The sequence below is a fragment of the Chanos chanos genome, chromosome 4 (assembly GCF_902362185.1).
Source record: "Chanos chanos chromosome 4, fChaCha1.1, whole genome shotgun sequence".
Taxonomy (NCBI): domain Eukaryota; kingdom Metazoa; phylum Chordata; class Actinopteri; order Gonorynchiformes; family Chanidae; genus Chanos; species Chanos chanos.
In genome coordinates, this window is record NC_044498.1 from 14,459,341 (window position 1) to 14,473,836 (window position 14,496).

General features: G+C 39.1%; 2 protein-coding genes across 2 annotated transcripts; both read right to left on the reverse strand.

Annotated features, from left to right (window-relative positions):
• Positions 1 to 1,955: 1,955 nt before the first annotated feature.
• LOC115810908 (creatine kinase M-type) lies at positions 1,956 to 5,964 on the reverse strand. The gene is made up of 9 exons (XM_030772945.1): positions 5,928 to 5,964; positions 5,653 to 5,699; positions 5,134 to 5,332; positions 4,159 to 4,319; positions 3,775 to 3,907; positions 3,384 to 3,540; positions 2,835 to 2,958; positions 2,527 to 2,716; positions 1,956 to 2,116 (listed from the first exon to the last, which is right to left on the reverse strand). The coding sequence occupies exons 1-9, from the start codon at positions 5,962 to 5,964 to the stop codon at positions 1,956 to 1,958; spliced, it is 1,209 nt and encodes a 402-aa protein (XP_030628805.1).
• Positions 5,965 to 6,828: 864 nt separating this feature from the next.
• Positions 6,829 to 10,632, reverse strand: traf5 (Tnf receptor-associated factor 5). The gene is made up of 10 exons (XM_030772813.1): positions 10,403 to 10,632; positions 10,187 to 10,244; positions 10,002 to 10,103; positions 9,744 to 9,908; positions 9,420 to 9,497; positions 9,172 to 9,246; positions 8,572 to 8,664; positions 7,997 to 8,116; positions 7,687 to 7,858; positions 6,829 to 7,394 (listed from the first exon to the last, which is right to left on the reverse strand). Exons 1-10 carry the CDS (start codon positions 10,627 to 10,629, stop codon positions 6,829 to 6,831), a joined length of 1,656 nt encoding a protein of 551 aa, XP_030628673.1. The 5' UTR covers positions 10,630 to 10,632.
• Between the last annotated feature and the right edge of the window lie 3,864 nt (positions 10,633 to 14,496).

The window sequence follows — 14,496 nt, forward strand, 5'->3', positions numbered from 1 at the left end:
TAACCATCTTTGCAATAATATGAAAACTCTGCCACAGTCTGCGTATTTGAGTTGCGTTGGCTGAACTACCTGTATGGAGTCGAAACAGAGACTTCAACAATAGTTTTTTTTTTTTTTCACATGTACAGGTGGGAAAAAAATATATGGAATGTTTGTGGACTTTAAATGTTCATAGAGTTGTATAATACAAGACTCTTTCAGCCTACTGTCTGGAGCTGTTGTATAATAGTCTTGAGTTCTGTACAGAAAATGTATGTTAAATGTGGCATACTGTATTTTTTTTTGTTTTTTGTTTTTTTTAGAAATTCTTTCCTTTGTTATTGATATCCGTTAGGTTGCCTCCACTATGTGCTGTTTAATGGTTCCTTTTTACTCTCACAAAATTAAAAAAAAAAAAGCTTCTTTTTTACTTTATTAATTAGATCAAAGCCTGCTGGTTAAACACAGGTTTTTGAATAAGCATATTAGTGCACATCCCCAGGTTTTTTTTTAGTTTTAATCCCCCGCTCATCTCTTAATTATTCACACGGAGAAGAGAACTCAATGAAAATGGTATTCTAGAGCCTGTAACAAAAATTCTGTTGATATTCGCTTCATGTATATCAATAAGGGATATTATTATTTTAACTTATTCAAGTCTATGCTATAAATGTAGCCCCGGTACACATACTTTTGGAATAGTACAGAGTTGACTGAAGGACCATGGATAGTGCTACCCCTACTTATTTCACACATTTCTTTCCCCTCAAGCAATTCAGTTTATTTATTGCGCCATTTTATGCCTTTATTTTGCTGCTTGAACTTTTTTTGTGGACAGTTCACCCCCTGGCGTGAAGAAAGTAGGATAATACTTTTTCTTTGGGAAATTGTAATTAAATTTTTTTCTGTTGTCCTCTTGCAGTTAGTGATGATGATGATCATGTTGAAGAAGAAGAAGATGATGATGATGATGATGATGATAACCACTTGTGTTGGTACATTTCTACTTGTTCTTTTGTACTGAAGTAATGAGGGTTAACTGTGCAATGGTATTCCATGTTGTATTACTGTAATAATGGGAGAAAAAAAACGGTCTGAAAATACACTTTCAAGGAGGGGTGAGGAAAATCCTTTTGTCCCCCCCCCGTTAAGAAAACGAAGTGGTTTTAAAAGCCCGATCCGTTTTAAGCTGTGATAAAAATGGAGGCAGTGGTGCATAGCTGGAGTGTGTATTTTCTGTTCTGACGCTGCGTTTTTCAGATAGGACACTTGATTATGTTGCCTTAGTGACAGCGTTGCTTAGAAACAAATGAAGAAAAGGTTTCACATAAAGTAAATGCAACAGACTCCCGACCCCACCCCCCACACCCCTCCACCCCCATCACAGCCTCCAGTCATTTCACTCCACGACGCAATTCTCTCTTTAACGTAGTCTATTTCAGGTGAAGTCTGATGGGTCGTCGACATTCAGTTTCACTGGTGCACATTAAAGCTTTACTTGAAAGAGGTTTCAAGCCATATGTCTTGCTTCTTCCTCTGTTTATTGTAATCCAAAAAATAACAGCAATCTCAAAAACACAATTCTGTATTCTCAAGTGTTCTCAGGATTTACATGGTTCCAAACTAACATTAGGATTTGATACATGCTACAGTTTCCATTTGGTAATAAAATATATTTGCTGTCAGTCACTTCATTTGAGATTGAAGAATGGTTTCATTAAGCTGTTGGCTTGGAAGCACAAGGTCATCTTCACACTCGTATGCATAGAGCAACCTGAGACTAAAACTCCCAAAATCCACAGACTTGGGTTTAAATAGGATCTATGGCTCAGTCTATCTTTTACTCCTTTCAAGTCAGACACCACATTTATACTTCTGTTTGTGAACATAAATGTTAGTTCGTGAAGAACAGCTGTGATCAGTTTGGGATCCTCTCACAGTGTCCAAGTACTAATCGTCGCCCTTCCGGTGAACCTCTACTTCTGTGTAGGCACCAGGTCATCAATTCCTCCATTGTTTTCCAGCCTTTTCTCCATGGCAATGAGCAGTTTGACTCCATCTACCACAAGCTGGGTTATCTGCACCTCTGTCATTCCAATAGTCTGAATGTTGCTTATTTTGTATACTCCAGCACAGTCTGCAGGGAGAAAGCAGGTAACAGCACTTTGGTCCCTTTAGTTTTCTTGTAATGCAGATCATTCTGTTGTTCTTAATGTCATTACAATGTAAAAATGACAAATGTATTTATTTCTCAAAACTACAAGGAATAGTCTGAAGGATTTGGGGATTTAAAAAAAAAAAAGTTGCAGAAAACATTATAGATTCTGTTACTTCTTACAAATGTTTGTGGTAGTCGAGACCTGGTGTAGGGAACAGATTTTTTTTGTACTTAAACAAGCAAATCTATCATGTCGGCTCCCTTGTAAAGGCAGGAAAAGATGTATTTCAAACCCCGGGCTGGCTACACCAACCTCATTATTCCAGGTCTACTGGAAACGGGTTTATTTATACTCTATTCTCAGCATGGCACACTGTGTTTTAGCGTACCCGTGGTCTCCATGTGAAGGCGCAGTCTCTCCAGGACGTTTGGCAGGCGCTTGTGCTGGGGGAGATGCCGCAGCTTCACTTTGATGCTTGCTTTTAGACCTGTCCCCACCTCTGCCGGAGAACTCACCACCCAGCCCAGGTGTGCCTTCCAGATAAAAGGTTTCCTCAGCTTCTTATACAGATGCTCCAACTGCACCAGAAAAAAAAAGTATCACGACCATCAGTTCGTAGCTCGTGATTCAGACTATTTTGAAACCCAGTGTAACGGTTTATCAGCGGTGTAATACCAGGTAAGGTTTTTCACTAACCTTCAAGAGGTTGACGCAGATGCACTCAAAGGCATTTTGAATGTTGGCATCATCTCTGGTTGCCACTAATCTGAGATGATCCTCAAAGTTAAGCCAAACTGAGAGGGAGGCATCCTTACTCACCCTGTGGGATATAAACGTCTCTCACACGTGCCATCACAGAAATAACAGGGTTGAGTAAAACCAAAATAGAACTGACAACTAAACCTATACTCTACCATTTAAATCCCTGTCAAGACCTCACCAGTACAGCTTTCAAGGGAGGAAACCATCAGTTCTGTGTATTTTAACATGCCTTTGATTATCTCTGTGAGATAGAAGGCACTTTACTTTAAATCTCTGTAACCTACTGTTATCTGCATCTTTATTCTACATCCTCTTTGGCCTTCAGTGTAGAGAAACCACACAGCACTCCTTTGTTTTTGGTGTGTCCCTTCGCTGGGGACTCCAACAATACCAGTCACTAATGTAGTGGTAAAACTTCAATTCTACCGAGAAAAATGAAACCTCCATTACCAGGTTAAAATGGATTTTTATAGTGTTACCCACCAAACAGCTCGGGCATCAGGCCAATCACGGGCCACGCCAATTTGAATTAAGGAAGGGGGAAGGGTCTTCATAATAATTCCTTTCTCCTCATTACTCTCACTGAGCTCTTCCATAGAGTAAAGTTTACCAGGGAATTCCTCTCCGAATTGCTCCAGAGCTGGAAAATTATTAGACACGTTTGTAATATTTTTTACAAATATACGTAAACACGGATATCTCCATGTGACATGCAATTTCTTTGATGCAGTTTCTAACCTGTAATCCATCAAGGGTTAACTGGTCTTCATAACATTTTTAGATTTAACAGTTTAACTTCATAGCGTCTTTATATTTAATGGTTTAACAGACTGATGTGCTAATCCCAAACATGGAAGTGAGCTAAACGTAATACCTTTCTTAGCCAGCGAGAGGAGACACCTCCGCTCTCCTCTGCTGCAGTGAGTGGGGAAGCAGTAGTCTTCCACAGAGCGACTAACGCTCACCTCACAGCTCACTGCGTAAGCCCGGTCAAAGTTGTCACCTCCCTGTGCACACACATTCAGAAACTGCTGACTCTCAAGCTACGCATTGTTCATGAAACCTTGTCAAGACCTTGGGGAGTGCAGAGATTGTTAATCAATAAATACTCAAGACAGCAACAGTCTGAACGAGTAATTTCCTCATAACAGTACTATATACATAAAAAATTAATGCAATTACAAGAAAGCATTTCTCCTCCTAATATTACACCCCCAAAGCACATACACACACACACACACACACACACACACCCTACCTTTAAGTTGTCGTAATTGAAATCACTCTCTTGTATAACATTTGTGCTGACTTTGTAGTCATGGTAAGCTTCAATGATTCGGTCAAAGAAGTCACAGAAGAGAATGTAGGACTGGGCATCCCCTGCCACACACCCTACTGTCATTTGTCCATTCAGCTGCCCTGTGTCAAACACACGTGTGTGTATAGGGTCACTCTGGGTCAAAATATTTTTCAGATATTCTGAAGACCTCTTTATGATTCACCATGATGAAGCTTCCTTAAGATGAATCATGACCATCGAAAAAAAAAAAACAACAACATTTCTATCTCAAACAGGTTTGAAAAAAAAATGCTTTTAAAAGGGCCATATCTCTAATTTTGTTTTTCTTTATCCACAACTAACTTATTAGGGTGGCAAACACCCTGTAAGAGGCCATTCTTTTCCTAAGGGAGAAAAATCAATTACTTAATGACCAAGTTCATTACATGAAACTGACTTCTGCACCACATGGCCCAAGGATAAATTGTCTCAGTGGACATGATTTGCAATGTATTGATGATAGCATATATTGTTCAGTGCTCAGTGGTGTATGTTCTGTATAACACCCTCTAACACTGTGCATGCAAAGCTTTTCAAAATTTATGAAACTCAAGATAGTCTAAAAGGACAAACACATAAGGGGTATCACACTCAAACTGCAATTGTATCACAAGTGTGATGAGTCATTCTCTGACTTCTCTGTCTTCACTTCTCTCCATGTGCTGCAGAACTGTCATTTTTCCACTGCAACCATAACTTGAAAGTATTCAACAGTCTATGTGAAACAGTCCACTTTTGTGCAAAAAATTCAGGTCAGCACATTTTCCAGCTCCAGTTTGTAAGCATTTTAAAAACTTTTCACATTTTGTAATACTATGTTTTCCTTTCATAAACAGTATGTATACGTTATAGTTAACTATAGTTTTACATGCACACGTGTCTTGCGTCTCTTACCAGGCTCTTCAATGCCAGGACGAATGATGTCGTCAAAGATGACTCCGCTCTCAGTGGCGCGGTTGAACTGACGCGTGTACATGTGCAGTGTGAGGATACGGCCCATACAGGTGTAGTTCCTATCCAGGTCAGGGAACTCCTCTTTAGGAGAGCCCCTCTTTAGATTGAACCTTGACATTGGATCTCTGGGAACCAAACTCTAAGATGTATTGGGGATTACAGTCAGTAGAGGCAGTGAAATAATGGCTGTATGAGTCATTTTAACTGGGACCAATTCCGTGAGATGAATTTTTGGAGTGCAACAGTAACAGCATGGGTAATGCATAGAATGTCAAGGTTGGCATAGAGAGAAAGGCGGTAATAATCCAGTCAATATGGCTGTGACTAATACCGCTCCACTGCCAGGTACTGTAGTGGCTTTTTTTTTTTTTTTTCTTATTACACAGCAAAGGTTAAGGGACTGTCCTTCTGTTTGTCAATTTGTGTAAACAGGTTTCATGTTGTGCTTTGGGGGAATACCTCTAACACAGGTCTGTACTTTGTCTCCAGAGGGTACTCAACAGGGGCTGAAAAAGAGGACCCATACAACCACACCCCCACTCATATGCGTTATGGCATAAACAACTAACACTTGTGCTTGAGAATGAAAATATTATATATGCATATTATTATAAAACACTCATCTATGTGGACACAAGTTCTCTCAAGTTAAGCATTAACCATCTAGATTGATACCTTGCTTACAACATTAAAGTGTTGTCTCATATTTTAAAAAGGGGACAAAATAGACTCACGCTTAATCAGCCTCATCTTCTCTCTCCTCCTCCACATCTTTAAACTATGGAACTGTGGAGCTGATTTTCTGAGTGTTTGAGCCAAGAGCGCACTGCTTCTCATACAAAAACGTGGTGTGGTGCAGCAGCTAGTAACAACTGGGGCTGAGCATGGAACAAAAGAGCTAAGAATAGCCCTGGGGTCTCATCATCTGAGCAGTTACGTTTCTGTCCCTGCACCCTCCCGACTACCTCATCCACACAATGCACAATGATATTTATCGGTGTTATGTTACTTAGCTTGAATATAGTGGCTATTTTTACAGCCGTGTCAAATATTAGACCTGAGGTGAATGAACTTAACGTGCATTACCTCTACTCCGCTCTGGTATAATCAGTTTTGGCCCTGTCATTGCTGAGAGATTAAGTGAGCAGTGACAAAAGTGAAGAGACATTCCTTCACAGTTTGAACCTGAGTGTTTTACAAAAAGTGATGTTTATCAGAAAAGACTAAGGAAAAAGTTGAGTCATTTCGATGTATTTACATCCTGTCTGTATTCACAGGTCTCCTTTAGTGTGGTTTGTCATGAGTACAGATTTAGCTTTTAACCCATTCAGGTCATGATCGGTTTCAGTCACACACAAGCCAACCTGTGCTTTTATTTGGAAAAAAAAAACTGTCAAAAGAAAAAAATCAGTAACAATTTTCACATTGCATTCACCTTGAGGACAACTCAAACAGTAATCAAATTTTTTTGAGTTACTGTAAACAGTTAAAAGTTTATCTCAACATGATTTTAATTAGCCAAAGCATTGATAAGGAGAACTAAACACAAAGCAGCTGTACTGTCTCACACAAAATACAAAATTATGAAAAACAACAAATACATTTGCTAAGGATAAAACCTAAATCTTATGAAAGTTAAAGGTCCTCTAGCCCTGTTGTGTCTACCCTGATTCGAATGAACAGTGTATCATCTCTGATATAGACTGCGTTCCTTGCTGTCTCCAGGTCATCGTGGGAGACAAAGCGGGGAAAGCCTGTAGCTACGTTGGTGTCAGAGTCAGGGCGACGGAAACTGTCGCTGGCCGGGTCGGGGGTGAAGCTGGAGCTGAGGTGACTACGAGCGCCACTCTGGTCCAGGAGGGTCATGGTGACGCTCTGGCGAAAAGGCCAGGGCAGCAGGGAGTCAAAGTCACCCCTCATTAACAGTATATACAGGGACAAGTGGGTGCCTCTGCCTTTGCTGTCCCCGCCAAGGTACACGCGGGCACAGAGTTTGTATCCGCTGCGGCTAGTGTAGAAAGGGGGCGAGGTCAGGGGTATGCCGGCCTCCTTTTTCCGACGGTAATCCCGCACCTTCCAGATGAGCTTGCCGTCGTATGAAGTGGATTCAAGCTGCCGGAAACGCTCCTCGTTACATTGTAACTGCTCAGCGTGGATGCTTAGGAGACGGGAGTGACGCTGGCAGCTCTTCTCTAAAGCCCCTTCAGGCAGACAGACAGACAGACAGACAGACAGACAGACAGACACACACACATAAACACAAACAGTGTTGCTATTAACAAAACTGCATAGACAGAGATGTTCAAATGGCTATGGGTGCTATGAGACAGGACATGGTCAGACATGGAATGAGAAAAAGACAGCAAAATGCTAGTCAGGATAGGCTGGGATATAGCGCAGTTTAGGATACTGCAGAATGGGAGAGTGCATGGTGTGTAGATGAGAAGTGATAGGATAAGACAGAAGGGATGAAGTAAAAGAACCTATGCTCACCTAGATGTTCTCTAAGGCTCTCTGTGACAGCCACCTGCTGCCTGAGAGAATCCAGTGAATTCCTAAGGGCTGGAAGCTCATCTCTGCCCAATTCTGTTCCCAACACACTTCTCAGATCCTGCAGCTCTTGCTGGACTCTGGATATGTGTTCTTTTTGCTCTTCCATCGACCTCTACATCACAAAAAATGCATTAAATCACTGTTAGCGCTGCACAGTGCATACTCATCTAACGGTTAGCATTGCTTTTGAATCAAAGTTTGGTCGTGTAAATGGGAATCATTTGGGCTAAATCAAGCCAGGCTTACTTACCTGCACAGCAGAGAGGGTTTGATCACACCTGGTAACTTCTCTGTCCAGATTGCTAACCTGCAGGTTCCTCTCCTTTAGTTCCCCCTGCCTGAGCACCATGTCCTGCTGCAGATGTTTCACCTGAGCAGGAAATCCAACAGACTGGGTCAAGGAAGCATTGGGCAAACAAAGCTTTGTGAAGTTCAACTGTGAAGATGCTGTGGAATTAATATTTTAAGTGAAAATAAATTCAAGCAATAAGAGAAAATCTTACTGAATATTCTAAAAAAAAAAAAAAACTGTCGTGTTTTATAGTATTTATATAAATGTCATTTGCATTTTGTGCCATTATAGGTAATGTTCACCCGTTGTAATTTGCAGCACAGAAGTTTGAAAAATGCTTTTTGAAGCCATTATTAACAAAACTATGATCTATTTCTTCAGATGTAAAATCTTTTCAAGGTGCTGCTGTTTGTTTGGAGACTGCAGGTCTATATGGGTTCAGGTGTTAAGTTCTAGTGTAATCTTTGTTTTAGCGTAACTGAATCTTTGTTTCAGTGTTGAGTGTGACATATTTATTAAGAAGTTAGACATACCTGTTTCTCCAGCTTGGAGTTGCTCTCCAAAACAAGTAGCACATGGTAACTGAACTCAGTGTACTCATGAACTTTGACCTGGCCTCTTTTGTCCTAATAGCGAAGAAGAGACAAGATATTCAATTTCCTTCACAGGCCATTGATTGGAAAGTGACCCTGTGATAACTCTGTGGGCAAAGGTCTATACTACTTAAGCTGCTGGCTGAAAGTTGTTTTTTAAAGTTAGATATTTAAGCTTTATGTCACTATTTTTTAAGTCTTTAGTCTTAAGTACCACAATGGAGCTTCACAAGAGGGGTATTTCAATGACTATATCAAAGCATGCACGTTCACATCTCAGGCACCTGCAACAAGAAATGATTGTCTTACTGTCTACTGTCTAACTCTTCAAAACTGGAGATGCAGAATTTCCCACCCATAATGTCTCAAGATACAACCAACAGTTGAAATAGCTTTAGCTCAACCAGAAATTAAAAGTCTCCAAATGTGATCACTATGTGCAACTCCCAACTTAGACTTGTCAAATTAAATTAATGGTCAAACAACGGTCTTGCCCAGGGACATTGGCAGAGTAGTTGAAGAGATTGTAAATTCACTAACCCGGACTGAGCAGCCATATTTCTTGTAAACGCAGTCTGTCTCCACCTCTGGACACTCTTCTGCATGGTCTTTCAGCTGCAGGAGAAAAGAACAGTAAGACAAATAACATGAGATGTTTTCATTTGTACATTTCTAGAAAAAAAAAATCTATAGTGATGAGTTTATATTGGAAATGTAATAAAAATGTTTTGTTGTATTAGATCATTACAAGATGTCATGAAAAGCAGAACAAGTAAAACACTGCTCACCTTATTCCTTTTTATCATCTGAGAACATTTATTGGGACATTCAACTTCTACATCTGGGCATGTGTTTTTTTCATGGTCCTGTGATGGTTCAGTTAATGCGTATTACTGTTGATATTCATACCAAATTCTTTTTTTAACACTACCAGTATCTCAACCCCCAAAATGAAATACTGTTATAATCTTAACTCTCCTCTTACAAGTAATCCCATTTCGTCGAATGACATTCATTTTACTTCATTCATTGCAACGTATATTCACATTGGGTAAAACAGAACGTGGGGCTCACACTCTGATAAAACAACTGAAATGCAAATGTCTTCTCACCAACAGTTGGGACACAAGGTAAGGTTTTTTGCAGTGATGGCAGAGCTCAATGCGGAACGTACAAATACTCCCAATATGTTCCATCAGGTCTTTCCGCGCCAGCATTTTGGTACAGCCTATGTTTGTGCATTGCAGGGGCTCATACTGACAAGTCTTTAGATGTTCCTGAGTGAATGAGAGAAAAACCGTGAGAAGGACAACGTAATTCCACCGCTGCAGTGATGCGTTCACTTTTAACTGTGTGCGTGTGCTGTATACCTGCAAATTACTTAGAGTCGTCCGGTGTGGACATTCTGGGGAGTTGGTGCAGTAGATTTCTAGGTTGAGGAGTTCCCTCTTGCAGCAGTTGTCTTGAAAAACCTAAGGGCGGTATGACATGTTAAAATGGAATTCTGCAGCTGAATAGATGTCTCAGTCTGTAAATGGGTCATTTCTTCTCTTACCTCCTCTGACTTAATCAGATTGTTGTCAATTGGGCATTTTGAAATGTCACTGCTGTCTCTGGAAAGACAAAGTCATGTTTCACATTTAGGGTATATTTATGGCCACACCATAGTTCTAACATATAAGATACTGTAAAATGTCTATTATTCTGCATCTCAGTACCCAGTGGGGATTTAAGTTGTACTACCATCTGTATGCATGTGTGTGTTGCTTACATGAATTTTCTGATACACTGGGCACAGAAGATATGTCCACATCCTGTCTGGTGGGGGTTCAAGACAATGCCACCACACGCGGGACACAAAAACTGTTCCTCCAGCTTTGCTACAAAACGTAGTGTACGATTGGCCAAGACCGGTTCCAGTTCCCATGACTTCACAACTCCCGAATTTTGTCTTGTAAAATTTGCCAGCCCAGTGCACTCGTTCTCCTCAGCAGCCATGAAAACCTGGACTGATCAATAAATATGGAACTTAACATAGCAGTGGCCCAGTAACCACTAGTGCTGAAGGGGTACATGCCCCCTGAGTCCATCATGGTACAAAATAACAATAATGCACGACATGCAAATTCAGTGTCTTTTTGAGTTAGTTTCTGAGTTGAGCTACATACATACCCAACCAGGGAATAACTATCATAAACAATGTGCGTCGATAAGCCGAGTGTTGGCTACGTTATCCAACTCACACACCAATTCAGCTGTGCGAAGCACATCAGGTGTGCGAAGCACAGGGGGGTGGGCAGTAAATGAACAAATTATCGATAGAACTAGCCATTTAATTTTGCAGGTCTTCCAGCTGCTGGTGAAAATGCCATTCCAACATTAGTGGATTCCATGAAACGAGAATAACCAAATTTCTTCTTAATAGGTACGGTTTTATACTGCTTTAACTGCCTCGTAAAATTGGATAGTTAATTTAAGATTACCGTCAGACTTTTAATCATTATGATTCTAAACATCAATGTAGATTAATAATGTACGTGCCTCTGTTCTGTGCCATTTTTGCAGTAAAATTAAAAATAAAAATTGGTTATGAACTACATATGAAATACAATGTCGTAGCTCCCTATTTTTCCAATTTCACGTAAAATAAACTCGAAACCTTTCCAGAAACAGACACAAGTGCTCCCTCAAAAGTATCAGGTGCCTGACGCCCCCTGTAACATAAAACAGCAACGCACCAATTTCGAGCCGATGTCTACGGTCCTAATACAGAGCAAAACTAGTATTTATTCACTATCACCTCAGTTTCAGAAATTACCTGCAATATGAATCATTCCTTTTAAACGACTCATAATTTCAGAATATCTAGCCAACATGAATTGAACACATTACCAATAAACTGAACATATGTCAGTTTCCGGCATAGGGTGACTTAGAAATGAATGAATCTTTTTCCTCATGAAAACTATTCACACTTGATCCAAATGTCGAGTAGCAGGCACTGCTTTAAAACATACATATTCTGAGAAACCCTTAATAGTATTATTACCGCCCCTTTATTTTTTGCTTGAGAAATACTGTGGTGACTGAAGAGTGTACCAATTGAAAGCTTGTAGAAGCAAAAGATATAAAAGATGCAGAAAAAGAAACATAAAGACCTTTATGGGCGATTATAATGTAATAAATACTTACTTTACGGCACGCGTGAAGTGCGTTACAGCGACAAAATAAACAGAATGAAAAGCCAAGAGACACGCCGCTTTATAGACTGTAGGCTACTCCTGCATCTACACTGCACCCTCTCAGACTTCGCAAATCGCGGGGAATCCCCAATGAAAGGCAATGCAGAGACGTCCCAGTGTTCTGTCACTTAACTAGTTTAGAACTAAACACCGACCAGCCAGTAACCACTGGAAATGGAGGTAAAATTAGTTTTTTTAACCACTAAAAAATAAACAGTTCGCAAATTGTTTATTACCATACGCATTTATCAATTAATGCTTACTTTCGTTTTACATACATCGCCGTAAAGTTAGGAAATGACTTCTGCAACTTAGTCTACATAGGGTACGTACCTTAAATCAGATACCGTTTAGGTTGTGTCTTATATACACATATACACGTTAAGAGAAACAGAATTACTCTCTTATACGCCAGGGGACAATCAATTTGTAATAGTAACATAAAGAATTCCTCCACAAACTCGGAGATCTCACAGCACCCTACTCTACGTCATACTTTTACATGGCGCACTGCCAAGTCATTTTATATGAACGGAAAGTAAATTACAGGAAGTAGGTTACGCAGGAGGAAAAAGAACTACACAGTGCAATGGATTTTTGTAATTTCAAAACTAAATTTAACTTAGTTTTTTTTTAAACACTTATTTAACTCATCGGTGAATTCCTTTCAAGTTGTTCGTTCCAACATCGACTTTTATGCAGGCCACTTGAAATAAAATGTACTAATTCTCTACAAAGTCAGAATTTAAGAGTTCTCCGTTTCAAGGTTAAATTACTTCATAATTTGCTGTTGCAGGACAAGTAGCATAAATCAACAGCCCATAAAATAACCAAAAGATTAATATGCACCTGGAAGCACACAATGCCTCTATTTTTAATGTTTTCATAACGAGTATCACATAACAAAACATTTTACTTGAATTATGAGCACTACAGTTTACATCGCATGCAGATAGGCCAAGGAACAACTGTTCTCCCAGACTGAAAAGTAGGCCCATGTCAGTGTCACTTTTTACATTATTACCTACAAAGTCATTACATGAGGTTCCCATTAATTGTGCTGTTTCCCAATGGGTAAAAACAGTTTCATGAAGTGGCATAAAATGAAGACTACTTATTGGGACACTAAAGTTGTATTGATATCCCTTTGAAGGCCTTCCAAAACAAGAAATAAGAAATAAAGTATTTTATGAGTGCAGAAATGCCACTAATAATTAGGCCTACCTATAAGAGACAAAGAACATAGGTATTTCTGTCGGCACCTTGTTTCGTACAGTGGTACTGGGATGACTCCTAAATTTTTTAGTTTAAGACAGGAATTTTTTAAAGATACAATTAATAAGTGCTATAGGAGAATTTAGTTATGCACAGAGTGCATACTGTAAAAAGTGCTTGTATTCGTTCAAATGTAGTAGAGCAGAGAGATTTTTTTGGATTTTCATAAAGAGTATGGAAATGACTTTAAACAAGACTGATGTACTGACATGGTAATATATCAGCACTGAAATCACAACCAAATAAACACAAACACTGCTGTAAATGCTGAGTGTCACCAGGAGAAGAATTACTAAGTGGAGAAAATTAACAAACGAAAATGAATCTGCAGGAGGCAAAACTCACAAATTACAGTTTCATTATGTGGTATTCATATATTTACGTAACTGAGAGGAAAGACGCCATATCTCGACTGTTATGAGAGTTCTGGCTAAACACTGACCACAAAAAAGCCTCCCACAAACTTCAATTTTCTAACATCATGAAAACTTTCAGGGGATACAAACATAATCATAACAGTAACAAGTATTAATTAAACACTTATATCTGATATAAATGAAAAATATTTTGAGGTAAAAAGCAATATATCAGAAAAAATCATTTATGTTTACAGCTTAATCCATGGTTTACAGATACTGGCACTGTGTAGTGAGAACATAAAAACATTTCAAACACATAAAAACGGTTGAGGGCAATGTGTCTTACAAATGATTTTAAAAAGTCAAGTTAAAAATTGTATGTTAAAAGAGATAGTATAGATAGTGCCATATACAAAAGCTAAACATTCTGATGTTGCCCCTGTCAATGGCACTAGTTAACTTGGTATCAATGCACCAAAATCTTAAAATATGTCTTAAAGTTTGAAATGTGGAGGACAAAATCTAGTAAAACATATACATTACATAGACACAGTAAAACAAAAACTAATGCAAACGTATTTCCAAACACAAAAATACATGAACATCCTACACCCGTATAACGTAATCAGCTGAGTGTTCTCTTTTCTTCTGTGATTTTCTTAGCAACTTATTTTTCCAATTTTCTATCCAGTTTGAAACACAAGGTTCTCTTAGGGCGTAAGAGCACTTTGATGGTAAAAGTTAGTCTGGACATAGGCAATTATCTGTAAAGAGTCCGTAGCACCAAGTATAAAAATAAATAATGCTTATATACACATAACATACAGCCATTACAAAAACTCTGCATTGGGTAAGACCAGGTTCACATAATACAGATAAACAAAAATCAAAGACATCCAGCAAAGTCATTTTGCTAAAGAGGGAAACCTCCAAAAGTAGTTCAAAATCAGTTTGTTATAATAACAATTTCTGAAAGTGAATTAAGTGTC

Bases quoted from the DNA above. Each gene is read 5' to 3' on its own strand.
- traf5 (XM_030772813.1), bottom strand. From the start codon at position 10,629: ATGGCTGCTGAGGAGAACGAGTGCACTGGGCTGGCAAATTTTACAAGA. The intron at 8,665-9,171 runs GTTAGTGAATTT...CTTCGCTATTAG, and splicing joins AATATGGCTGCTCAGTCCGG to GACAAAAGAGGCCAGGTCAA. The intron at 8,117-8,571 runs GTATGTCTAACT...TTTCCTGCTCAG, and splicing joins ACTCCAAGCTGGAGAAACAG to GTGAAACATCTGCAGCAGGA.
- LOC115810908 (XM_030772945.1), bottom strand. From the start codon at position 5,964: ATGTGGAGGAGGAGAGAGAAGATGAGGCTGATTAAGC. The intron at 5,333-5,652 runs GTATTCCCCCAA...AATACATCTTAG, and splicing joins AGTACAGACCTGTGTTAGAG to AGTTTGGTTCCCAGAGATCC. The intron at 3,541-3,774 runs GTATTACGTTTA...ATAATTTTCCAG, and splicing joins CCTCTCGCTGGCTAAGAAAG to CTCTGGAGCAATTCGGAGAG.